Below are 23,314 nucleotides of genomic sequence, written 5' to 3'. Positions count from 1 at the left end.
TAGTTATGAAACTGTAAACATATATGTATGTATTGTATTTAACTAAGAGATAGATAGAGAGAAACTGGGTTTGATTGTGGGAGACAAACTAGGGTAAGAGCTGAGCCAATTCTATATATAAGTGTGTGTATATATATAGGTAAACTGAAATTCAACTACACAGCTAATGGAGTGTTCTGTGATTGTGGACCATACGGTCATCCATGCTCGCCACTAGCAGTTGGTTAACATCTGTGCTTAACTACAACAACATCCAACAATTTATAATATCAATGGACAAGCTCTTAGTTGTATTGCTCGGGTATGACATAGGAGATGTCGTCCCATGGATGACGATAGAGTCCCTGCTTGAGCCGCTTCTGATCCATGTAATGTCCAATAAATCCTATGCTGCGGCCAAGCACAAACAGTGAATTAATTGCACCCACATTGATGTACTCCTGCGCCTCCTCGCTGCAATGAATACAAAATAAGGGAAATGTTTCAATAAAACATTTCAAATATTGTGTGCGTGCTTCCTCACCTGGTGAATGAGCCACTGTTTCGCAGCATGTCAACGAATGCGGTGGCAATTACACCATCCACATTCAGAATTAAATTTGGTTTCTTGTTAGTTGTGATCTTCTCCACTTCCAGCGCGTACTTGAGCAGCGGACACTGCGGGAAGTTCTCCAGGACGAATTCTTTGATGATCTTGACACGCACATCGGGATTGTTAATGGACTTGACACGATGCCCAATGCCCAAAATGAGTTTACCCTCCTTGCGCATCTTGTTGACGAACTCCATCGGGTGCAAATTGGTATCGTAGGCCTCTGAGAATTGCCTGGCCGAGCCATCGAGTGCGCCACCAAAACGATCGCCCTGACAATGCAAACGAATTGATAAAAAGATAATCCTCTAGAGAATTCTGTTCAAGAATACTTACAATTGTCAGCAGACCGCTAACGACGGAGGAGACCAGATCCTTGCCAGCACGCGCGCACACAATAGTATTGTGAGCTCCAGAGACAGCCGGTCCATGATCAGCCGTGACCATGAGGCACATCTCAAAGAACTTGCACACGTAGGGAGGCAGACAGCGCTGGAACCAAAGCAGTGAAATAACGCCTCCAATGCCGACATCTTTGTTGAGCACTTCACTGATAGGCATGCCCGCATAGATGAGCTCCTGGCCACGCTCGTCACAAATTGAGGTCATAAATGAAGCCGGCTTGCGAATAAGGCCCAGTTCGCGTGCCCAGGAGTAGTCCATGGGCACCGTTGGTGGCGGCACCTCTTCGCGTGGCACAATGCGTCCTGTCTTCACCAGTTCACCGTACACATGGTGTATTAGCTCACCGAGCGTATCAAAGGAGTCCGGCACATAGGCGCCAGCTTCCCGAAGCGCCTTGTTCTTCGCCGTGGCCGTTTCGCGATCCGAGTTCGCACAGGAGCCAGCATGACCGAACTGCACCTCCGAGGTGAACATGCTGGCGCAGGTGCCAATGCACCAGGCCACCAACGGCTTTGTAATGCGCCCATCCTTGATGGCAGCGCACACATCGTACTCCTCGGTGCCGCCCACTTCGCCCAGCAGCACTAGGAGTTTTGTCTCTGGATCGGCCTGATACCGGAGTATGTGATCCATGAACGTGGATCCGGGATATCTGTCGCCGCCAATGGCAATGCCTTCGATGACGCCATCCGTTGCCTTCGAGATGATGTTGTTTAGCTCATTGGACATGCCGCCCGAACGGGAGACGTACGCCACACTGCCTGGACGATACAGTTTCGAGTGTAGGATATTATCCAGCATGCCACCTGTGTTGCCAATCTTGAAGCAGCCCGGCTTAACGCCACCCACCGTGGCGGGTCCAATGATGGCTACACCCTTCTTGTTGGCTTCGACGATCAGTTTGCGTGTCATATTCTCCGGTATGCCCTCAGCAATGATGGCCACTGTGCGTATCTGCGGGAACTCGAGTACCTCCAACGTTGAATCATAAGCCGACCGAAGCGAGGCAAAGTTGACCATCACGTCGACCTCCTTGTGCTTGTGTATGGCATCGGACATCTTCTTGTAAACGGGAATCAGAATCTCCTTGTGGCCCCAGTAGTACTTCTGCTTGTGATCGCCCGTAAAGGGATACACCATGGCCACCACCGAGGGCTCATCGCGCCTGCATCGGGATAAAGGATAAACAAAGGCTAGAGAATGATTGATTTAACATTGGGGATTCATTGAACTTGCCTGCAGATGAAATCAAAGTCGAGCATCGATTGCACTGCACGCTGCTGCATGCCCCAGACAATCGCTTTGGTTGTGTTGGAGAAGAACTTTCTATTGAAGCTAGAGTTCGCTCCGTTACTCTGGCCCTGCTGGTGATTATTGGTGGCGGAGCCATCGCTCTCATCTGCTGAGATAGGTGGTAGTTTAATCGATTGTGCTGTTGTCGAGCGCAAGGCTTTGGTTTAGTTTGAAGTATCCCCAAATGAGTGGCAAGTCGATCGTTATCGATATCATTGATACATTGATATTGACATTATTATGATGATGAGCGAGAGCGAGCAATATAGTCGAGAGAGTATAGAATTTGACATACATATATACATATAGACAACATTCAATACAAGATTAAGTTACGAGGACGACGAGGTGGTGCGAGGAAATGCAAATACAATTCGAGGACGAGGTGCGATTGTGGCCAAACGGAACGTTTCACAAAATTGGTTTTAGTTTGATTTTTTTTATGGTTTTTTGGTTTTTTTTTTTTTTTTTTTTGTGGGTGTGGTTGTTGATTTGTTGTTGGTTGGAGCAGAGGGCGATCAATGCAAAAACATACAAAAGAAATACAAAGAAAACAATAATAAATGCAGGTCCAAAACAAAAGTAAATACACAAGACACACAGTATAATAAGAGCTACAACAGAATTGAGAATAGTTTGGATTATAGGATGGTAGTTCGGAAGGGACCGGGATGTTTACACATTCTGTGATTCTGGATTTCCACATACCAGCGCCAAGGCCAGCGGCCTCATTGGCTTCCTTTAGATCGGCCTGCGCCTGCTGTCCGCCAGGCAGCAGAAAGTTGGCCGTGGAGAACTCAACGCTGGCCACCTGTGGAATTGGTCGCTTGCCCAGCGCCATGCCACAAATGGCGGTCATGTGGGTCTCGGGGCCAAAGACGTGCAACGGTATGCCCAAGGTGCTGCCAAAGTCACGCATACGACGCAAACCCTCCTGATAATTGGGTCCGGCACGGCGTACAAAGATCGAGACATTGTGCTCGACCAGCTTGGGCTGGAATTCGCGTAGAGCGGTGATGATGCCTACAAAACATAACAAAGTAAGGCAGGCGTTCGAGTGCGATGCTTGATAAGATAAGGGCTCGGACTCACCTTGGAAGGTCGCTGCGACGTTCGTAAAGTTGGCAATGCCACCCCCTGTTATCAACACCTTCCCATCGGGATGCTTTGGTGAGGAGGTCATTAGGTTAAGTATCGTTTTGGCGTACTCGTACGTCTGCTGCTCGGACGGTGCACCGCTGTATTCGCCATAGTTGGCCAGCTCAGAGGCGCCGCCCAGATCGCAAATGGTATCTGAGTAAATGACACTAGCTCCGCCGCCAGCTACCATGGTCCAAATACGTCCATTTCTATTTAAGATCGTCAATTTGAGCGATGCGCCGCTCTTAGCGTCCAGATCTGCGATATACGCCTCCTCGGGATAGGCATCGCGTCCGAATGGTGGTGGATAAACAATTTCGCCCCACCTTGGACGGCATATGAAGTCAGCAGTCGAGTCCAGCTTGGCTGCCAAATCCAATATGTACAAATTATCGGCCGTCACCACGAGCGGATTGATCTCGAGATACGTGAAATACAGATCCGCAAACGTAGCGTATAATCCGTATATAAATTTAGCAATGCGCTCCTTCTTGGACGCATCTGTAATGGCCTTCAGCAGCGTTGTCTTCACATCGGCCAGCGACAATGTGCTATCCACCTTGACCTCCAGCTTGACTGCCTTCGCATCCACATCGCCAATATCAACGCCGCCCTGATGATAGAACAGAATCGTGTCCGCCGAGCGATGCGAATAGATGCACACGTACATTTCCTCGGCCTGGAAAGCCAATAATCATTTAGTCAAGTCTATATAGATATATATTTCAATTTGTTAGCTTACCTCTGTATGCGCGATAAAGGGCTCGATTATGAAGTTGCGCAGCTTGCCTACGGCATTGCCGATCTTCTGATCCTTGTTGATGCGCTCGCCAATCCATTGCTTGACCTCCTCGAAGTTCTTCTTAACGCCAATGAGACCGAGTTTACCACGTCGCTTAATCAGTTGATCGGGCTTCACCACCAGCGGCTGCAATTAACACATCAAAAACACGAATTATCACCGGGATTACGCTAATAATTTGCGGTAAAGCATTCATTGATCCCATTAGCCGTTGACTACGTCAACAAACCCTCCACGGGCCTTTAGCCCTGCCATTGTCAGCAAGATCAGTCGCGAATAAGCGATTAAGCGCACCAAGCGAGCGGGCGGAGCAAGTGACAATCACTACCAGGGGTCAGCCGAGAGGCTGCGTCATTGTCAATGACAATATGCGCACGACTACAAACACACATACAGACTCACTCTCACACACACACACTTCAACACTCTATTAGAACATCGTACGAGTGTAAATTGATGAAGAAGAAAAAAATGTGAACTGAGGGCAATGCCTCAGGCGATCGCGCGTCTGCCTTCAAGTTGATGTGGAATGGGAATTGCATGTCAGCAAACATCTCTCAAAGTCAGGCTATAGATTCCTCTAATATAATTGAGTATTCTACTAATTCCCAGCGCTGTAACTATGCGTAAGTGTGTGCGCTGCTGATAATCACGCCACCCACACCGACTGCCGCCAATCAACACCCACACACATTGCCCGCGCTGAAAGATAAAAGATTGCGCTATCACAACTAGTAATTTGTTAGCGCCAATCAGCTGATTGCCGTTTTAGTTAGTTTTCCGGCCTGGAAACACATAAATACCTCTTGGCGTGTGGACACACAATTGATGATCAAATAAAGCTATTATTCTCTATGATAAAAGTGTATAGCAAAAATACTTGATTAAGGATTAAGGACTGAGTGAGCATTATGATACTGTAACATAATAATGCAATTTTAAATAGCAACACAATTATAAATAAATAAAGGAATAAAATAAACTGAAATAAATAGGTGCATTTCCGATATTTGCAATGATTATATATATTTTTTATCAACAAAAATATAAAATCATAAGTCTAGAGCCGCATAAACATTCTGCACTACATAATAGAGTGTTTGCCTTGGTTTCATTTACTTTGTATAACTTCAATCAATAATATATATTTCCCGGCAATATGAATCAGATATAAACACATACACATACATATACAACCAGCTGACGTGCTGTGCCTGCATGGCACACAACAACATAGGTGCATACACACATACATATGTATATATTAATTAAAAACATTGCTCAAATCAGATCATATCACCTTGATTTGCGCTCCAATTCAATTTCCCTCGCTCACACACGCACACAGTCACGCATGCATGTAGTGTCTATTTATATTAGCTATAATCGCGCCATGCTTATCAATATATGTATTTTTTTTGGGAATCATGCTAAGCGCAGATGCCGGCAACGCTTAGTCACACACATCTTCGTGGTGGGCTCTAATCAAAAATAACCTTAGCCGGCTTCTTTGCCGGCTGGGTCAAGTTCAATGACAAATATTGGTGCTGGCCTAGTTTTTGTTGTTATAGCAAATGCTTATCTAAATGATGGGATATTTTTGATTTTTTGGGTTCGTGCTTACCGTCGTTAGCAACCAGGGCTGATCGGCGCTCAATTTGGACCAATCCGTCTCAGCATTGACTGTGGCAAAGCGGCAGTTGGCAGCGCCAGCGCCGTGCTGATTGAGGTGACGATTGAGGATGTCCTTGCCGGTGGCTTCCGTGATCGCTTTCGCAGACATGCTGTACTAGTGGAAGGGATTTGGTTTTTGGCTGTAAATAGGAAATTGGAATTGCACAGCCGCATGTAAATCACAGATTACAATAAGCCAAGCGTGTCGATTGACTTTCAAACTTTGAATCTATTTACTTTGAATTAGAACTCTTCGATGTGTGCGTGTGAGTGTGTATGTGTGTGTGTGTGTGTGTGCGAGTGCACCTAAGTCTGTGAACACCTGCCTGCCTTAAATCGTACCGTGGCTGCGTTTTATTTATTTGTTTGTTTGGCTCGCGTGTGTTTTCCGTCTCTGTCTAATCGCTTCTTCGGTATTGTACGTCGGAGCACGGCAACCTGTTCGCTGTCGAGTCTCAAGTAAACTGAAATCTAATATGCAAGCCCAACAGCAATGAAGACCCGACCGAACCTCTGAAAACCGAAAACCGAACCGGAATCCGGTAACGAACGAAGCTAATTCGTGTATTTGCCGATTTTTGAAGTGCTTTCAACGCTACCGTAAACATACATATATAAATATAAATATAAATATATATAAAATCATATATATTTACTATATACTTGTGTAAGTTTTTAGCTAAACATATAATTTTTACAGTCAACTTAAGTTAAGCGACAAATATATAAGTAACGCAACTAATAAAGTAAACTCTTTAAGTACGGTTGCCCCCAAGCACCTGAATAAATGCAAATCAATGCTCATAGCTTAGTAAATCGGGGCATCGAGGAGGAATATAAGCCAAGCGTATTTTTAAATGGAATGGATTAAATGAAAATCAGATATATAAACTTGTATTACCTAATTTTCCAAAGTTTGCCGACTACTGAAAGTACCTAATACAAATTTAGCATCAGGAAACACTTGACACATGATAATATGTATATAGTATTTATAATATCCAGGTGTAAACTAAGTTTGTACAAAGACCGTTATACCATCCCATCAAATACAGCAGCAGCAACACAACAACAATCTGAAGATGGACCGGTTTATCTTGTTGAGCAACAGCCGAAAATTGAAATTTGTGTATAGGGAAAAGGGCAGGCAGGTAACTATAACTTTCACCCAAACATTTATGCAGGTAAATTTTACACTGTGGCGTTGACAACGATCAATGTTGACGTTGCTGGGCACTGTGTAATATACATATAAACACTCACGCACAAACACACACACACACAACGTAAACACATACAAAATACATTCAGATGTAAGGGTTTTTCCTGCTTAGAACAATTTGATCGTTTGCTACTTTCTGAGCACTGTTGCTGTATCTATTTCTGTTTTTAATTTGCACACATTTTGGGTTTTGTGGAGAATGTGTGGAATGACTTGACACTAATTTAAAGCTTGCGTTTCAAAGCTCCCTTCAACATTGTCGTTGCTAATTAACATGAGCGCGCAATTGTCGAAGTTCATGGCAATTATCTGACATATATTGGTCATGTATTTTTAAGCTTTTAATGCAAGTTAAATTATCATTAGATTTAGGCAACGAGCCAGTGAAAGTGGGCAAAATCAATAGTGATGCAATTTCTGTCTTCTTTTTTTTTCTTTTACGAAATGCGTCGCTTATGGCCACAAATTCGCATGGATTTCTATATATGTATATGTGTAGGTGTGTGTGTGTGCATGTTTATCCACATTTCATGTTTATTAACAATTACATGCACACCCAATTACAAATGTTATTCAAATGTATATGCGCAGCAATGGGTGACATTAATCAACTCACTATAACTATATGTATTTACAGCAGATTCACTTTTTGTTAATAATCCGCACCGCAAACTTTCTTTTCGATCTGAAAGACTTTATATGCATTTATATCGCGAGTTATCGATAAACGCAACGTCACTCATCATTCCGTTATGCCATTACGTACTTTGCTCATTTTGGCGTTAACGCGCGCTGTTATTGCGTAAAGTGTGCCCGTCTAATATTTTAACTATATGTCCTCTTAACATACGATTACGAGTCAGCTGTTTACGTATTAAACAGCTGTTGAAGTTAATGCTCTCAGAATCGAATCAGCGATAACATAAGCGATATTGAGTAATATAATTAAAATTAGTACTTAATGTGAGCACTTATTGCGGCTAAGAATACTCGAGTGTCGCGATTACAAAGCATTACAACTCGCTCACATATTGCGCAGCACAGCAAACACACACACAACAAGGATGTACACAAATTCGCTGCCAATACTGCTGCTGATGCTAACACTGGCGGTCATGGCCCCTGTCAGGGGCAACCATCAGCAGATGCATGCCAGCAGAGTAAAAGTGATGTCTGGCATACAGGAGGGCTTCATTGGCCTGGAGGAGTCACAGACGCTGCCCGAACCGCACACGCGCGAGCAAGTGGAGTTGCTGCGCCATCTGAATTTTGTGCCACCGGCTATAGACTTTGGCAGATGGTCGGTGGGTCAGACGGTAACACAGATTGTGACGCTGTTTAATCAGCACACAAACCGCACCGTACATCTGAACTCAATCACTGGGCCAAGCCCAGTGTTCTACAGCAGTTTTTTTGGTACGCGCGAGGTGCCGCCCCAAGGTAATACTACATTTAGTGTCGTCTTTTTGCCACGACAATTAGGTGCCATATCAACGGGTCTGCGCATCCAAACATCCTTCGGCCGTGCCGAGTTTGCGGTGCGTGGCGAGGGCAGCGAGTGCCCTTATCGCCTGAAGCCACTCGTTGGCATCAAGGCGCCAATGAATTCAACTCTCACGCCTGAAATTCATATGTACAATCCGCATGAGCGACCCCTGCAGATACTTGAGGTGAGTATGCCCCTGCAACTATAAGTGCTCCATCCAATCAATTGCCATATTGCAGGTCTACAGCAGCGGGGGTGAATTTCAGCTGGAGCTGCCCACTGGCGGATCGGAGGGGCCACAGAATCTGTGGGAAATACCACCGCATTCGCTCAAGCCAGTCATACGCATATCGTTTCACGGACGCACCGCTGGCAACCACAGCGCCTATATACGTATAAAAATAGCCGAGCAGACGGCGGACGATTCCTCACCGCTGGAACCTCTTAGCGAGAACGTACTAGTCATACCCGTCGAATTCGAAATATTGCCACGGCATGGCGCATACGCAAGCAATCCGCTGGCCGACTTTGGTCGTCTAGCTACGGATCAGCATGCGGATGCGTTGCGTTTCAAATTAGACATGCAAAATCAGCCAGCGGACGCATCACAGCGTCAGCTAATAGGCAACTATCTGCGCGACATACCAGGCCTGAGCTATGACGCGCACAACGCAAGCATTGTGCTAGATCCGAAGTTGTTCGACGAGAGCGGCAGCATTAATGATCTGCTGATCGTCAGCAGCAGCAGCAGCAACGGCGGCGAGGAGCAGCAGTTCACAGTGCTGGTGCGTGCTGAAATCTTTAAAGGTGGCCTCTATTACGATCGCAACGTGACGCTCTTCATAAGCAACTCCAGCACAGAAGAGACGCCGCTGGAGACGCAACGCACTTTGGTGGTGCGCAATGATTTTGCCTTTCCGCTGATGCTCTACAATTTCAGTCTGACAGAGCCCATTGATCCGGCTCTACTTCAGCTCTCATCGATGGAGCAGGAGCTGATGCTGCAGCCTGGCGAATCGGTGGATCTGCTGCAGCTGCATCTGCTCAACGAACAGGCCACATTCAATTCGATGCTGCTAATCGTCAGCAATGTGACGACGTTTGTCTTGCCCGTCATCGCGTGCAGCGGACGTCTGCATGTCTCCACGCAACAGTTCACGCTGGAGCTGTCCAGTGATAGCGATTATAGCCTGGAGGTGGATCTGGGCACTGTGCCCTTTGCGGAGATGTCACGGGACGCCTTCATTATACTGCGCAACGACAATCCCATGCCCATCAAGATAACCAACTGGTACTTTAAGTCGCCGAAGAGCGTCTACTTTCAGTCCATGTTCCGGGGATGTGTGCCGGCTGGGGTCGCTGTGAATGCCTCGTTGACCAATAATAGCACACTATTTCGGTTCTGTGGTCAGCTGGAGACCGGCGACAGCGCCGTGTTCATACTGGCCATACAGACGTATGTGGCCGAGGAGAGCACCGGCACACTGAAAGTGTGGACCCCCTACGAGCTAATACGGACCACTGTGCGCTTTAAGGCGTCTGTCGGGCAATTGGACATCGAGCAGGATCAGTTGCACTTCAAGTCTTGCTTTCCTGGCAAAATATGCTCGGCTGTATTGAGCATTCGATCCAGTTTTCTGCATACAGTGCATGTGAAGGCGATATCTTTTACACGTCCCGGCCTGCGCTTCAAGGACTTTAATGCGAGGGGCACCACAATTGGAGCACAGACGTTGACCAAAGTGGGCCGCATATACTTTGAGCCCGCTGCAGTATGTGGCAGCAACTGCTATATACGGCCCAGCAGCGACGAGCACGCGATCTTTCCGAGCAACAGTGGCGTCGCTGCAGGTGGCAACGGCAACAACAATCTGCTCTACGATGGCGTGGAGGTGCGTCAACGCACGGAACTCTACCGGCAGTTTAAGCGCCAGCTGCAGTCCATGTCGCTGACACTGCACAGCGACGAGCTGCCGCCGTTGGAGCTGGAGTTTAGCATCGGGATCGAGTGGCCCAAGCTGGTGCAGTATCAGCCGCTGCCACCCACGCCGGCCATCGAGGTGGGCCAGATGCAGCGCCAGTGGATAACCATGAGCAATCCTTCAATGCAACCCTTGCTGCTCGACTATTATCTCTCCGATCCGGCGTACGCGAGGCGCACACAACTCTCGCTGCCCCACGAGGTGATCGATGTGAGCAGCAGCAGCTGTTATCTGACGGATCGTGATGTCTTCTCGCTGCCCGATGCTCCATACAGTGGATCCGTGCTGCTGCCTGCCGGTGCCACATTGACCATACCCGTGCAGTTCAGCGCCCACCAGCCGGACAAATACTGCACGCTGCTCCATGTGCGCAGCAATCTGACCCTCTACGAGGCTGTTTGGCTGACTGCGCGTGCCGTACAGTCGCAGTTCCGCTTGGGCAATCGACGACCCGGCTCCAATGCTCCGCTGCTTTTTGACTTCAATGCCGAACAGTTTGAGCGCTGTGATGGTAGCTTGAAGTCTGCCGATGGCAGCCATGACGAGGATACCCTCTCTACCCATGTGGTTTCGGCAACGCGTAGCTTTACGGCTCGCAATGCGGGCGTGCTGCCTATCCGTGTGGCCGGCTTTCTCATTGGCAAGCGTCCGTGCGAGGGCTACGGCTTTAAGGTGCTCGACTGTGAGGGCTTCGAGCTGGGCGAGAATGAGACGCGTAAGATCGAGATCAGCTTCACCACGGACTTCACCGCATCGCGTGTGCAGCGCACTCTGACGCTGCTGACGAATCTCAGCTATGATATAAGCTATCAGCTAGTCGCCCAGCTGCCAGCCGAGAGTGTGGAACGCTGTGCAGCGAGTCTGCCCCGACCCAGCTGGGAGCCGGCATTGCGAAATGCAGCGCTGGTAGTGCTCCTGGCCAGCTTCTGTCTGGTGCTGCTGGCCGCCGTCTTCGATGCGCGGGCGATAATGGCACAGCAAAGTGCTTACGATGCAGCGCGCTATAAGGGACCCGTGCAGCCGACATTCAACTTGCGCAACATTGTCAAGATGCAGGTGGCGGAGGAGGCGGCGGCAGCTGCTGAAGCAGCCGCAGCGGCAGCTGCCCTCAAAACGGAGCAGCAGCAAAAATTCAGAAACGGCCAGCTCAAGGAACTGCGTAAACGCTCAACCCCGGCCAATTCTACAGCGGACAAGATGACGAATACACGCAAGCCCAAATCCTGGACAACATGGAGCATGGACATGGCCAGCTGTGAAACCAAAACTGCAGCAGCTTCAACTGTTCCTGCTGCGGCTGCTGCTGTCGCAGCCCAGCCAAAGCCTACAACATCGCCGAAGCCCAATAAGAAGACAACCACAACGCCCACGCCGACGCCAACGCCAACGCCGACGCCAGTGCTGCCATCCCTAACCACAGCTGTGCGCGCACCAAAGAAGCCCAAACAAACGACGCCAATTAGTGTGACGCCCAAACCCAAAGTAGAGCCGGCTCCGATTGAAGTTCAGGAGAAGCGCGTCAGTCCGAATAGCAAGGGACAGCAGGAAAACGTATCGCCGCGCGCTTGCAAAGTGAATACAGAAACACCCAAGGAACGCGTGCTCAAGGAGCAGAACGGCAGCACCAAGAAGCTGGGCAAAACGCCTGGACGTGAGCGACGCAAGGAGCAAAAACTGACCACACCCAACGGCAAGAAATCGACGGAGCGCAAACAGCGCAGCAAGCAGCTTAATTTCAATGGCAACCCGGTGCCAACGAGCGGAGCATCGCCACTGATCACACCGGAAGCCGACACCATGATCACCTCGCCCTGGGAGACCAGCAGCCGCGTTTCGTTTCGCGATGTGCTGCAAACGAAGCCGCTGCCAGCGATCGATAACGGCCTCAACTGGGATCCGGCAGCGAGTGACTTGGCCAGCAGTCAATTAGGCCCGATTGGTAGCCGCAAAAGCCTTCCCACAGCGCCAGCTGCCTCGCTGTATCAGCCAATCCAGCAGCCGACGACAACGACGACGACCACGACTAACAATACGTTAATTCGTTCGCTATTTGACAATACGGAGTCGAGCTTGAACATGGATTTGCCTGCCTTGAATGGTGACTCGATCAAGATATTTAATCACTCCCATTTTCTAATCGCACTTCCATTGCTTTTGCAGATCTTTGTGGCAACTTGTATGAACGGGAGCAGCCGCAGACGCAGTGGGAACGCAGCGAGTTGATAATGAAACAGCAGCTGCTACTGCAGCAATTGGAGCAGCAGCGCAAGCAACAGGAGCAGCAGAAGCTAATGCTGATGGCCAGCATGGAGAGCAACAACTGGACTATGAATCAAGCTAGTGCGGCTTCATCCTGGACGCCACTCGGCTATAACGGCTGGCCAACTCAGGCAAGCGCGCGTACCTCGCCTACGCATACCATAACGCCAGGTGTGGGCGTTATTCGTCCGCCTCCTGGTCTAGAGCCAAACTATAACAATTGCCAGCTGCCAGCAGGAGGAACTGGAGTTGGTGTCGGTGTCGTTGGACATGGAAATGAAGCAGCTGCAGCAGTAGTAACAACAGCATCGGCTGTGGGAGCAGCAGCATCCACAAACAACAATCAGAGCAATAACCATATTGATGGTTTGCAGAACGCACAAGATAGGGAACAGCACAATATACCCTATCAATACGATCCGTTTACCTCGCCAAGCTCAATCTGGTCGGACAATTGGCGCCAGCGCAACAATCACATGAACTGAAGGTGCATCAAAAGCTCACTGATCAAATTTAAGCAACCAAATGAAATTCTTATTCTACATATAGACACTTAGGCTATGCTAAGAATCAATGAAACACATGATCTTTTCCAATTTGACATTTGACTAAATAAACGCAAAGATTTATGACTTTCATGATATCGTGTATTTCCTATATTGCTCCAGAATTCTCATTCAGCTCAATTAGTTTTATATCGCAACGATGCCAAAATAAATGTTCGAATAAGTATATTTATATGAGCACCTTTTAGAATAGTTTAATATTCATTGAGCTCATTTGATTTATTGGAATTTTACTAATAAAATGTGCAGTTGCTTAACTGGCACCGCAATACAAAACGTAAAAAAATCATAAGTCCTTTATATACAATTTTGTTCATAGTAAATTGTCATATTAATAAAAAAAAAAAATAACTAGCCAGATCATCTGCAGTTGCAGTTGGAGCCTCAACAGTTGTCCTTGTACGTAATTATGCCCTTTTCAATGAGGTCTGGCACCTCTACGGCCAACCAGGGCGCCAGGCCGAGGGCCATAGCATGTGCGATGCCAAACTTGGGCACATTACGTGCCCACAGTGGCTTGAAGTGATCCGTTAGGCAAATCTTACCGCCTCGATACATCTTAGCCGTCTTGCCGTCAAGTTCTGGAAGGGCTATTTCCGGTGCAGTCGTTGGATACGTCACTGGAATGTCGAACTCAACGTCGAATTCGTATTTAAGCAGATTGTGCATGTACCAGCATTTGCCGAACCATTTGGTGCCCTCTTTGTTGGACTCGAGGCGGAACCAATCACTGCCAGACTGCTTGTTGTTCTCCACATACTGAAGGCAAAATTATTATTGATTCGATTTGGTTAAATAAATTAAGTACATGCCTTGATGAGTGCTTGATATTCCTCTTTCAGTCTCTGCACCCAAACATCCTTCTCACGCGGACCAGCACGTATTTGCAGTAGTGGAATGTTGCTCAAGGTTTTTCTGGTGCTATCGTCAACCATAACGCTGCCTATAAATTCAATCTGGCACAAAGTAAATAAATAAAGAAATATGCTACTGCAAATGAAAACAACAAGTGTGACACGTACTGAAATGCAGTAATGAACATATCGATTCATCGATAGGCTGAGCTTATTCAACAGCCATTCAAAAACTAGTTGATATGAAATTGAGAATCATCACTACATCAACGATCTATTGCCGCCAATTTCGGGATGTTTAAATGCAATACTCGCATTTTGTAAACAATCGTGTGGTTGCTGTATAAATGACATTGATGAGTCGCAGCCGTCGCCTATAAAACCGAAGCGAGAATTGCCGGGAAGACAAACAATATTAGCTCGTTGAGCTGCAAAGTACTATTTGAGCGAAACAAAAACTCGAAACAACAACAAAAATTTGCAGACATTGTGAATAAATTGCAAAATAAAAAAAAGGATATACAAATTCGCGTCTATTTCATTTATATTTGATGTATCATCAATAGAACTATTGCCGGTATGTATAGTTGTGATTTACGTGAATCATATTTACATTCAACAGATGTGTATTAAGTTACCTCAAACTGGGGAATGTGATTAAATTGTTGGAATTTAGTGAAATTACGCAAATCAGATACTTGAACTTCATAGTGGCAATTGAGCAGGCAAAATCAACTTTTCACGAATCGTAGACCATATGTCTGACCCCAGAAAATATTCCATTGATAGGGAAGACTTTACCAGAGCTCAAAATATTTTCAAAAAAACAGGCAACAACAAAACTGCAAAATTGAATCCCGCTTGTCACGCCTTGCGAACCATTGGTACAGATTAAAGAAGCTGCTGGCAATTAGAGCAAAAAACAAACACACGTTGCTGGTTGTGGTACCTTTGAACTATATATAAACATATATAATGGCAATCCGGTGATAAGGCTTCGGGATCCACTTTAAAACCGCCTCGAACTGGTTTGCCGCCACAGACACAGAGATACGATTGTCTCGGCATCACACCAAGTCCAGTCCATCAGAAAATAATAATCATATTAATTTATTTGCTCCGAATACTGAACCATAATAATACTGAATCTATATGTAAGCAACGTAACCAGATTCGACCTTAATGCCGCTGATAAGAGCGACTCTGTTGCGCTATTCGATTGGGATGCTGTAGCCGGTCAACCGGTTGAAACCAGTTCCACGTCTTGGCTTTTCCATTTAACGCTTTTTCAATTAAAACAAGCTACAAATTGTTTTCCAAGCTTTATACACTGATTACGCCGAAATCAAAATAAACGCAAAGTACAATAATTATGTCACAGGGCACGCGCAATCTCAGCATTCCAAGACATCGTCCACTGACATAAGCGTTGGCACCTCTGCGGTCTCTACGGTTTCTGCGGCCTGTGTGGCTGCCTTTGCCACGGTTGCTACTGCATTTTCCGTTGTCTTTCTCATGCTCACCGAGATGATCGTATCCTTGCGACGATAGCGCGCCTGATGCTGACGATGGTACTCTTGCCATTCCTTGTAGTGCATCTTCTTGCGATGAGCATGCATATTAGCATTCGAGTTGAAGGTCTTCGGGCAATGCGGGCAGGTATATAGTACCTCACCGGTATGCGTTGTCATGTGCTCCTACATAAATACATATAAGAAAACACTTTTCGATTACACGCCCCATTCATAACTGAAAGCAGAAAACAGTTGTTCAACTCACGCGCAATTCATTCGGCCGCTTAAATGCCTTGTCACACATCGGGCACTCGTGTGTACGTGCCGTGTTGTGAGTGTACTTGATGTGGTGCTGATGCGCTTGCAGTGTGGGTGACACTTTGAGGCAAACTTTGCACTGCATCGGCTGCAAGTTCTCCGCTGTATGCATCATCTTAATGTGACGCGCCAGTCCGTATTTTGTTGTTAGCGTTGATTCGCACAGATGGCATTTAATGATCTTTTGCGGTGCACCCGCATGCTCCTCCATGTGACGAACCAAAGCCTCACGTCCTCTAATCGACTTGCCGCACACATCGCAAATCTTGTCAAATTTTCGCAAATGCACCAGCTTCACGTGCTGCTGCATTAGGTACTCGTTGGGGAAGCTGCCAAAGAGATTAGGGTATCATTGGTATCTGAGTATTTAAACGAGGGTCAAGTATATGCCTACGTCTTGCAGCAGGTGGAGCACGTTGCTTTCCACTGCTCCTTGGGAATGTGGATGAGCTTGTGGCGCTCGCACACGACGGGGCTGTAGAACCTCTTAGAGCAGTGCTCGCACTGGTAGCGACGTCCATGCTGCTTTATCTCGTGCATGCGCATGTGCAGCTCTAGGCTGCGACGCTGGCCCATCACACGTTGGCATATCTGGCATTTGAATAGCTCCGGATCCTGGTGCCGTCGCAGATGATCAACGAGCACGCCGCGCTTCAAGAACTTCCGATTGCAGCACATGGCAAAGCCGCGTTGATTGTGCTCTTTGCGTGAATGCGTCAGCATCTGAGAGAAGTCCTCCATCGCCATATTGCAAAATGGACAAAATAGCTTGAAGTGATCCCTGATGTATTCGTTGAACTCCTGCGATTTCTTCATATTGTTTACGCCAGTTTTTACGGGTTTTACGGTCTTTATTTTGGTTTTCAAACAGCGACGCTTTTTGGTCTTTTTTCGAGGTTTTTTCGGCTTTGGCTTAACGATGGCAACTGCTTCTGTTTCGCTTTCATCGTCATTCTGTTGAAGAAATTCAGATATGGATTGCTCCTCCTGATCTTCGAGCACATCAGCTATGCTCATGTCCGCCTCAGGGAATTCGATTTTAATCTCGTTCAGATTGATCTGCTCCAAGACGGCTCTAAATTCGTTGCTGTCGATACCTGTTGCTTCCTCGGCTGCTGGTTGTTTGCGTGGACGGCCGCGCCTACGCTTCACAGCAGCCGCTACACTGTCGCCCAAGTTAACTTCCGTCTTAACGACATCTTTTGGAACTTGCAATTCCATGGAAATGGCTTCCAGTGCTCCGCTATCCTCCGTCTCATTAGCGAATGATAGATTTGTAATTTCAAGTAGAGCCTTGTGCGCCTGCTCCACGCGCAAATAGAATGTATGGAATGCATACAGCTCGCTCCAGCACCTACCACAAATATGGCCATTGGTGTCTTCAATCTGCAACTCAAGCAAAGATTTAATTGGACAATATGTTCTTACTATAATTTGTAACATTTCTTACCCGCAACCAAAAGTGTTTTTCGATAATTGCTTTAACATCAAGTAGCTCAGCTTCCTGAGAACTAAATGGGATAATGCCGATGGCATTATCCGTGCACTCCGTGCACAGAAGACACATATTATTAAAAGTGCAACGTTTTTATAAGATATTCACTTAAAAATGCGACAGCGGGCATCAGGCGAACAGCTGTTTGCTGTCAAAAAGTGTGCTGCCAACTTATTGCAAAATCGGACATTCTATTCTACTTGAAGTAGTTGGCAACTCTATTGTATTGGCGTCGCACTTTGTGACTTGACTTTGAATTAATTTAAACAATTAATGTTTTATTTTTGGTTGATTGTGGCGTTAAAGCTTTAAACGTTTCAAACGTGTTGCAAGCTAGACGCACAATGGAAACAACGTGCATACGCTCTTTGTATTTGATTAGGCACGTACTTGGGCGTAAGTATGCTCGCTATATTTTTGTTTATTATAAATTTCAATTTTTTATGCGTTTCAATTTGAACCCTTTGTCCAGACATTGCTGTTGTCAGAATAGAGCTTTACACATTATTGGGCGATAAAGTGATTTGATATCACGCTGTATGCCACTGATAAGCTAATTAAATATAATTAATGAATTGTCTACTAGAGCTTTACTTACCTTACGCTTATCTTGTTTTTATTTCAGCTTCAGCTCTTGATCAACTGCTTGGATCAACTCTTCATTAGTTGATTAGCAAATTAGACGACATGGATGTGCAAGCTGGACGCACTGTACCGGATGGTGGCTGGGGTTGGGTTGTAGTTGCCGCCGTGGCTGTGATTAATGTAAGTTTTGTGAATGCCATTTACAAATCAAGAGATGTTCTAACTCGTTCACTCTTACAGATGACCAACCAGTCCATACTATCAGTATTTGGACTACTGTTCGAGGGTCAATTGCGCATGCACGAGGACACCTTTACGGCTGCCCTTATAACAAATCTGAATAGTTTGGCTCTAAACTTTTCGGGCTTGTTCATTGGGCCGGCCATTAAGAGCTTTAAGCCAAGGAATGTGGCTGCCACGGGTTGCTTGTTGGTTTCCATTGGCTTGACTCTGTGCTCGTTTGCCACACAGAGTTGGCACTACATTGTAGGCTATAGTTTCTTTGTCGGCTTTGGATTGGGCTTGATATCGCCATCCACCTTCATGGCCATCAACTCCTACTTCAGCAGTAAGCGGGGACGTGCCGTTGGCGTCTCCTTGGCGGGCGCTGGCGTAGGCCAAGTTTTCATTCCTCACATGGTGCGATATTTCCTAGAGAATTATGGCTTCCGCACTGCTGTGCTTGCCATGGCTGCTCTCTCACTGACTGGGGTTAGTATTAACATGCCCTATAATATTTAAACGCTTGGCTAACAACAATTATCTTTTAATTTACAGTTGCTTGGTGCCATTTTCCTACGTCCACTTAATCCCTTCGTCAGTCACAATAATCGCAAGCATCTGACACTTATTGTGGATAAGGAGGTCAAGAAGCAGAGCAACGATTTGCAAGCAATCATTGTGCAGCCGACACAGAATAAGCCAGTAGAATTAAAGGAAGACGGCTCATTGTGCAGCAAAATGGGCCATCGTTTGGCCCAGGCCATGGACTTGGAACTGCTCAAGGACACAGTATTCTGGAGCATCATTGTGGGCATGGCTCTGGTCTACACAGCAACGATCAACTTTACACTCGTCTTCCCCAATTTTCTGAAGCACACCGCTGGCTTTGACAGCCAAGCGGTGGCTACATGCATGTCAGTTGTGGCTGGTGCCGATATCGTCTTCCGCCTGCTCCTGCCCTGTATCACTGACCGACTGAGAATACCCTATCGTGTTGTCTTTCTGATGGGCATAATTGGTTTACTGATTGCCCGTCTGCTGCTCGCTCAGACGACCAGCTTGCCAGTCATAATTGCCATGTCCGTGCAAGTGGGCATGACCAAGTCGGCCACCGTGATCAACAACAATCTGACTATATCGGCATATTGTCGGTCCGAGAAACTAGCTGGCGGCCTGGGACTCAGCATGATATCCAAGGGCATAATTGTGATCATTGTTGGCCAGCTTCTTGGCTGGGTACGCGATTATTCCAACTCTTACGTCGTCTGTTTGTATGCTCAAAGCGTGGTGCTGCTTTTAGTCGTGGTTGTGTGGACGCCAGAGATCTATTATCGCTACAGAAAGCAGCGGCACCACACATCCAAATCCATGGAGACCACCTATATGCAAGCCGAGCAGGGAGAGCCTCTGAATTCTCGCGCATAAGCCGGAAAATTTGTATTGATATTTATTTTAAGGATGTGATACCCACGCGTTGTGACTATTGGAGCTATTTTTCGTCGTATACGTATATCTATTTAGTTTAAGCTATTATCTCGACTTATTTATTATCATTTAGTGCGTAAGAAACTTGACTTTTGTACGGCTTTTCATCCCGCATATACACAAATGAAAAATATAAAATTTACATATAGAAAAACCAAATTCTTATATTTTCCACAAGAGTTAGAGCTGAATTTATAATCCTTTCCATTTAAACTAAAAAGCTTTTTGAGCCCTCAATCTCAGACTGTCCAGACTCTGTGTTAAAGAACAAACGGCGCTCAATACCGTCCTTAGTGATGATTCCAATGCGCACCACGCCGCCGGAGCTACCATCATGGTAGATGGCATGTTGCACAGCTGTGACAAAATTTATGAATTGGTTGACAGCTAGAAAATTTGAGATAAAGTGTACAAACCTTTCTTGACAAATTCTACACACTCTTCCATTTGCATGCCGAGGCGATAGTGCTCTTTTACGAATCCGTAGATGTAGCTGGAGCCCGAGCCGCCAATGGTGCAAGATTCGTGTGTCAGCATGCCACCCAATGGCACACTATAGACTTGACCGCCACGCTCCTCATCCCAACCGGCAACAATAATGCCAGCCATCAGAGAGTCACGATAGTTGTAGCAAAAGTTGCGAAACTCTGATGCCGCCTCCCAGACAAGTGGTTCCTTGTTGGTCTGATTTCGGTGATAGTTCAGAGAATACGCCACAATATCGGCTATGGCCTGGGTATCAGCGGCAGAGCCACTGCGACAGCAGTATATCTTATCCGAGATTTGAGTCAATTTGTCGGTAACACGATTAGCAACATATGCCCCAGAGCTGGTGCGAGAGTCTGCACCAATCACAACGCCGCCATCGAACTCAACGGCCATAATAGTTGTCTGCAATAATGGTGGTTACAAGGCAAGAAGACTTTAATAATACTATTACTTACGCCAGTGCTGACGGGTGTGTCGGTGAAGTCAAAGTCGGGACCCATGGTTCTTGTGAAATAATTTTCTTTATAATTTATAATTCGTGCAGGAAGATGCAAAGCAAAATGACTGGCTTGTTTTTGGCAAGTGTTGCGAAGCGTCTAACCGGCACAGTGCTGTGGAATTTTGGTAACAGCTTTGCATTATTAAATACAATATATCGTTATCGTTATCGCTCATCCACATGTTAGCTTTGTTTTGATTCGACTTGAAATATATTTTTAATGAAAAATGGCATACGTTGCGCTAAGCGAGGCAGAGAAGACTTTTATTTTACATGGCGTTGAGGTAAGGGCTTACCAAATTATTTATGCTTTATATAAAGTATTTTTAATATATACTTGCAGGAGGATTTCCGCTGCGATGGTCGTTCGCGCCGTGATTACCGCCCAATGGAACTGGAGACTGGCTTGGTCAGCAATGCAAGTGGGTCGGCACGTCTACGGTTAGCAAACACAGATATTTTAGTGGGCGTTAAGACAGAAATTGATGTGCCTAATCCATTGACGCCTGAGTTTGGAAAACTGGAGTTCTTTGTGGATTGGTAAATGTGTGTTATATTAAGTGAAGATCTGTGTGTTAAGCGTTTTCATTTCTCCCAGCTCTGCGAATGCTACACCAGAATTTGAGGGTCGCGGTGGCTCAGACTTGGCACAAGAGCTGATACTTTCACTGCAGAATGCTTACGAATCCCCATTTGCTTTTGATTATCGTACCTTGTGCCTCATACCGGGTCAGCAATGTTGGAAGCTTTACATAGACATTTTAGTAAGTTGCGTAGTAGTTTATATATTATTTATCTAATATTTGGTTTTTAGATCTTGGAATGCGGTGGCAATTTGCACGATGCCGTTTCTCTGGCTGCCAAGGCAGCGCTGTACAATACAAAGCTGCCCCGGGTTACTGCCACATTGCTGGATGCAGGCGTCACGGATTTGATTATATCGGATAATCCCTATGATTGCACACGCATTGGCATTGATGCAGTGCCTCTGCTTGTGACAGTATGCAAAATTGGTGACTATTGCCTGGTGGATCCGACAGCCGAGGAGGAGGTCTGCAGCACTGTTAGCATGGTTGTATCCGTATCCATGCGTAACAATGAAGGTAAATACGATAACTATATTGAAGTGTTTTCCTCTTTTACACCCTCATTGCCTGTAGCTTATTTATCTGGCACACACATGACTGGAGGCGGCTCCATGCATAGGGACACCATGCTAAATAGCATACAGCTTGGTCTCTCCATGGGTGAGCAGCTGAATAATCTCCTCGTGAAGATGCTCAAGTTGGAGGAGGAGCGCGTGGGTCCCAAACGGCCCAAAACAGTTGGCTTTCTTAAATAAACGTCTCTTAATATTATAAAGTTTATTGAATTTACTCCATTTGACTATGAATTGAAAGGATTTTCTCTATTTGCTTAAGGCTTAATTCAATTAGATTACGGCACAAATACTAATTCCGTTTTTTCGTTTGTTTGTTGGCTGTGATAGGCTTCTTCTCCTTTGGCTCAGGCTGCTTGCCCGCTAAGAAAGATGTTAGCATTTCACTAATCTCTGGCATATCATTTGTCATCTGAGTGGGAAGAACAAAAATGGCATTCATTTCAAGCGTATATAGTTAATATATTGTCCTTACCTTAGGAAATTGCATATTTTCAATTTCCTTCTTCGTCTCTGGGTCGTTGATCATCTTTGGCAGCACCAGCATAAGCAACAAGGGCAGAGCCATCATTAGCACCATAGGGCTGAACAGGAAGTCCGTAATCTACAAGTACAAACAATATTAAGTTTCTCAGATTGTTAACTCTAAGTAAGTCATCAATTAGATGTACAGACCTTCCATTGCTCGCGGGTTTGGAAATACTTGAATCTCATAAGTGGCTTCATCCTGAGTGGATAGGGCACCTGGACAACCTGCGCTGGCTGCATGTAGTTCACTTTGCGCGCACGGAACTTGCCCTTGGGATTGATTTCAACGCGTACTGGCTCATAGAATATGTCCGGATGATAAACGTCCAGCACATAGCTACCGGAGGGTACGCCGCTGATTATGAACTGTCCATCCTCGCGCACAAATCCCTTGTACTCGCCGTTGTTAATGCTCACGGACAAGTCCACCTGCCATTTGTTGCCATTGGGCAAGGCAACCGCATGACCCTGCTGGCCGAGTCCGGGTCCTACATCGGGAGCATATACTTTGCCCTCGATTGTGTAGTGGCCAGATACCTCATCAACCAGATCCTCCTGGCCAATTACCACTTCGCTGCTACTCAGGGCGATGAGTGCCGCTATTATTAATAGCTTATAGCACATTTTTTAATTGTTAATTTCCGACAACTTTAATTGAAAAATTTTTATTGGTGCAGAAAAAAACACATCAGATGTTTCTGGTCATTGCTTATCGATAAGCACTGGTCCACATTTATCGATAGCG

The 23,314-nt window shown here is 46.2% G+C and overlaps 8 protein-coding genes across 14 annotated transcripts; 3 read left to right on the top strand and 5 right to left on the bottom strand.

Annotated features, from left to right (window-relative positions):
- Positions 1 to 3: 3 nt before the first annotated feature.
- On the bottom strand, positions 4 to 7,898 carry ATPCL (ATP-citrate synthase). Of its 6 annotated transcripts, none has more exons than XM_089262451.1 (9): positions 7,764 to 7,898; positions 5,857 to 6,046; positions 4,173 to 4,358; positions 3,383 to 4,109; positions 2,999 to 3,313; positions 2,234 to 2,447; positions 929 to 2,162; positions 524 to 864; positions 4 to 453 (listed from the first exon to the last, which is right to left on the bottom strand). In XM_089262451.1, the coding sequence occupies exons 2-9, from the start codon at positions 6,013 to 6,015 to the stop codon at positions 285 to 287; spliced, it is 3,345 nt and encodes a 1,114-aa protein (XP_089118577.1). In that variant the 5' UTR covers positions 6,016 to 6,046; positions 7,764 to 7,898; the 3' UTR covers positions 4 to 284. The 6 variants fall into 6 exon arrangements, with proteins under 6 accessions (XP_089118577.1, XP_017961253.1, XP_089118578.1 ...); XM_018105764.3 differs by having other exon boundaries at positions 7,745 to 7,891; XM_089262452.1 differs by having other exon boundaries at positions 2,234 to 2,399; positions 7,745 to 7,891.
- Positions 7,899 to 8,008: 110 nt separating this feature from the next.
- Positions 8,009 to 13,496, top strand: Tmem131 (Transmembrane protein 131). The gene is made up of 3 exons (XM_018105763.3): positions 8,009 to 8,798; positions 8,854 to 12,694; positions 12,757 to 13,496. Exons 1-3 carry the CDS (start codon positions 8,193 to 8,195, stop codon positions 13,338 to 13,340), a joined length of 5,031 nt encoding a protein of 1,676 aa, XP_017961252.1. The 5' UTR covers positions 8,009 to 8,192; the 3' UTR covers positions 13,341 to 13,496.
- Positions 13,497 to 13,580: 84 nt separating this feature from the next.
- Positions 13,581 to 14,463, bottom strand: Ufc1 (Ubiquitin-fold modifier conjugating enzyme 1). Its single transcript, XM_018103208.3, has 2 exons — positions 14,234 to 14,463; positions 13,581 to 14,180 (listed from the first exon to the last, which is right to left on the bottom strand). Exons 1-2 carry the CDS (start codon positions 14,354 to 14,356, stop codon positions 13,806 to 13,808), a joined length of 498 nt encoding a protein of 165 aa, XP_017958697.1. The 5' UTR covers positions 14,357 to 14,463; the 3' UTR covers positions 13,581 to 13,805.
- Positions 14,464 to 14,685: 222 nt separating this feature from the next.
- On the top strand, positions 14,686 to 20,053 carry LOC108654228 (monocarboxylate transporter 13). 2 transcript variants are annotated; one of them, XM_089262459.1, is made up of 4 exons: positions 14,686 to 14,852; positions 18,228 to 18,367; positions 18,428 to 18,898; positions 18,965 to 20,053. In XM_089262459.1, the coding sequence occupies exons 2-4, from the start codon at positions 18,290 to 18,292 to the stop codon at positions 19,832 to 19,834; spliced, it is 1,419 nt and encodes a 472-aa protein (XP_089118585.1). In that variant the 5' UTR covers positions 14,686 to 14,852; positions 18,228 to 18,289; the 3' UTR covers positions 19,835 to 20,053. The 2 variants fall into 2 exon arrangements, with proteins under 2 accessions (XP_089118585.1, XP_017960868.1); XM_018105379.3 differs by lacking the exon at positions 14,686 to 14,852 and adding an exon at positions 17,838 to 17,998.
- Positions 15,585 to 17,776, bottom strand: LOC108654227 (transcription factor grauzone). The gene is made up of 4 exons (XM_018105378.3): positions 17,558 to 17,776; positions 16,502 to 17,493; positions 16,055 to 16,436; positions 15,585 to 15,972 (listed from the first exon to the last, which is right to left on the bottom strand). Exons 1-4 carry the CDS (start codon positions 17,672 to 17,674, stop codon positions 15,670 to 15,672), a joined length of 1,794 nt encoding a protein of 597 aa, XP_017960867.1. The 5' UTR covers positions 17,675 to 17,776; the 3' UTR covers positions 15,585 to 15,669.
- Prosbeta1 (proteasome beta1 subunit) lies at positions 20,033 to 20,999 on the bottom strand. The gene is made up of 3 exons (XM_018105384.3): positions 20,839 to 20,999; positions 20,311 to 20,785; positions 20,033 to 20,251 (listed from the first exon to the last, which is right to left on the bottom strand). Exons 1-3 carry the CDS (start codon positions 20,881 to 20,883, stop codon positions 20,103 to 20,105), a joined length of 669 nt encoding a protein of 222 aa, XP_017960873.1. The 5' UTR covers positions 20,884 to 20,999; the 3' UTR covers positions 20,033 to 20,102.
- Positions 21,000 to 21,026: 27 nt separating this feature from the next.
- On the top strand, positions 21,027 to 22,244 carry Rrp42 (exosome complex component Rrp42). The gene is made up of 5 exons (XM_018105382.3): positions 21,027 to 21,166; positions 21,226 to 21,422; positions 21,481 to 21,646; positions 21,697 to 21,985; positions 22,043 to 22,244. The coding sequence occupies exons 1-5, from the start codon at positions 21,110 to 21,112 to the stop codon at positions 22,222 to 22,224; spliced, it is 891 nt and encodes a 296-aa protein (XP_017960871.1). The 5' UTR covers positions 21,027 to 21,109; the 3' UTR covers positions 22,225 to 22,244.
- Positions 22,232 to 23,306, bottom strand: EMC7 (ER membrane protein complex subunit 7). Its single transcript, XM_018105383.2, has 3 exons — positions 22,717 to 23,306; positions 22,517 to 22,645; positions 22,232 to 22,453 (listed from the first exon to the last, which is right to left on the bottom strand). The coding sequence occupies exons 1-3, from the start codon at positions 23,191 to 23,193 to the stop codon at positions 22,334 to 22,336; spliced, it is 726 nt and encodes a 241-aa protein (XP_017960872.1). The 5' UTR covers positions 23,194 to 23,306; the 3' UTR covers positions 22,232 to 22,333.
- Positions 23,307 to 23,314: the final 8 nt, after the last annotated feature.

Source organism: Drosophila navojoa, chromosome 5 (genome assembly GCF_054131105.1).
Source record: "Drosophila navojoa isolate 15081-1374.11 chromosome 5, UAZ_NAV_1.0, whole genome shotgun sequence".
NCBI lineage: Eukaryota > Metazoa > Arthropoda > Insecta > Diptera > Drosophilidae > Drosophila > Drosophila navojoa.
This window is presented reverse-complemented; position numbering and strand designations above follow the sequence as displayed.

Coding starts and splice junctions, on each gene's coding strand:
- ATPCL (XM_089262451.1), bottom strand. CDS start 6,015: ATGTCTGCGAAAGCGATCACGGAAGCCACCGGCAAGGACATCCTCAAT. Junction 4,359..5,856: donor AGCCCTGGTTGCTAACGACG/GTAAGCACGAAC, acceptor TGTTAATTGCAG/CCGCTGGTGGTGAAGCCCGA. Junction 2,163..2,233: donor GACTTTGATTTCATCTGCAG/GCAAGTTCAATG, acceptor ATCCCGATGCAG/GCGCGATGAGCCCTCGGTGG.
- Tmem131 (XM_018105763.3), top strand. CDS start 8,193: ATGTACACAAATTCGCTGCCAATACTGCTGCTGATGCTAACACTGGCG. Junction 8,799..8,853: donor GACCCCTGCAGATACTTGAG/GTGAGTATGCCC, acceptor GCCATATTGCAG/GTCTACAGCAGCGGGGGTGA. Junction 12,695..12,756: donor GGATTTGCCTGCCTTGAATG/GTGACTCGATCA, acceptor TTGCTTTTGCAG/ATCTTTGTGGCAACTTGTAT.
- Ufc1 (XM_018103208.3), bottom strand. CDS start 14,356: ATGGTTGACGATAGCACCAGAAAAACCTTGAGCAACATTCCACTACTG. Junction 14,181..14,233: donor AATATCAAGCACTCATCAAG/GCATGTACTTAA, acceptor TTTTGCCTTCAG/TATGTGGAGAACAACAAGCA.
- LOC108654227 (XM_018105378.3), bottom strand. CDS start 17,674: ATGTGTCTTCTGTGCACGGAGTGCACGGATAATGCCATCGGCATTATC. Junction 16,437..16,501: donor TGCTCCACCTGCTGCAAGAC/GTAGGCATATAC, acceptor TCTCTTTGGCAG/CTTCCCCAACGAGTACCTAA. Junction 15,973..16,054: donor AGCGGCCGAATGAATTGCGC/GTGAGTTGAACA, acceptor GTATTTATGTAG/GAGCACATGACAACGCATAC.
- LOC108654228 (XM_089262459.1), top strand. CDS start 18,290: ATGGATGTGCAAGCTGGACGCACTGTACCGGATGGTGGCTGGGGTTGG. Junction 18,368..18,427: donor CCGCCGTGGCTGTGATTAAT/GTAAGTTTTGTG, acceptor TCACTCTTACAG/ATGACCAACCAGTCCATACT. Junction 18,899..18,964: donor CTGCTCTCTCACTGACTGGG/GTTAGTATTAAC, acceptor TTTAATTTACAG/TTGCTTGGTGCCATTTTCCT.
- Prosbeta1 (XM_018105384.3), bottom strand. CDS start 20,883: ATGGGTCCCGACTTTGACTTCACCGACACACCCGTCAGCACTGGC. Junction 20,786..20,838: donor ACACACCCGTCAGCACTGGC/GTAAGTAATAGT, acceptor CCATTATTGCAG/ACAACTATTATGGCCGTTGA. Junction 20,252..20,310: donor TGTAGAATTTGTCAAGAAAG/GTTTGTACACTT, acceptor ATTTTGTCACAG/CTGTGCAACATGCCATCTAC.
- Rrp42 (XM_018105382.3), top strand. CDS start 21,110: ATGGCATACGTTGCGCTAAGCGAGGCAGAGAAGACTTTTATTTTACAT. Junction 21,167..21,225: donor TTATTTTACATGGCGTTGAG/GTAAGGGCTTAC, acceptor ATATACTTGCAG/GAGGATTTCCGCTGCGATGG. Junction 21,986..22,042: donor ATCCATGCGTAACAATGAAG/GTAAATACGATA, acceptor CATTGCCTGTAG/CTTATTTATCTGGCACACAC.
- EMC7 (XM_018105383.2), bottom strand. CDS start 23,193: ATGTGCTATAAGCTATTAATAATAGCGGCACTCATCGCCCTGAGTAGC. Junction 22,646..22,716: donor AAACCCGCGAGCAATGGAAG/GTCTGTACATCT, acceptor TTGTACTTGTAG/ATTACGGACTTCCTGTTCAG. Junction 22,454..22,516: donor AAAATATGCAATTTCCTAAG/GTAAGGACAATA, acceptor CTTCCCACTCAG/ATGACAAATGATATGCCAGA.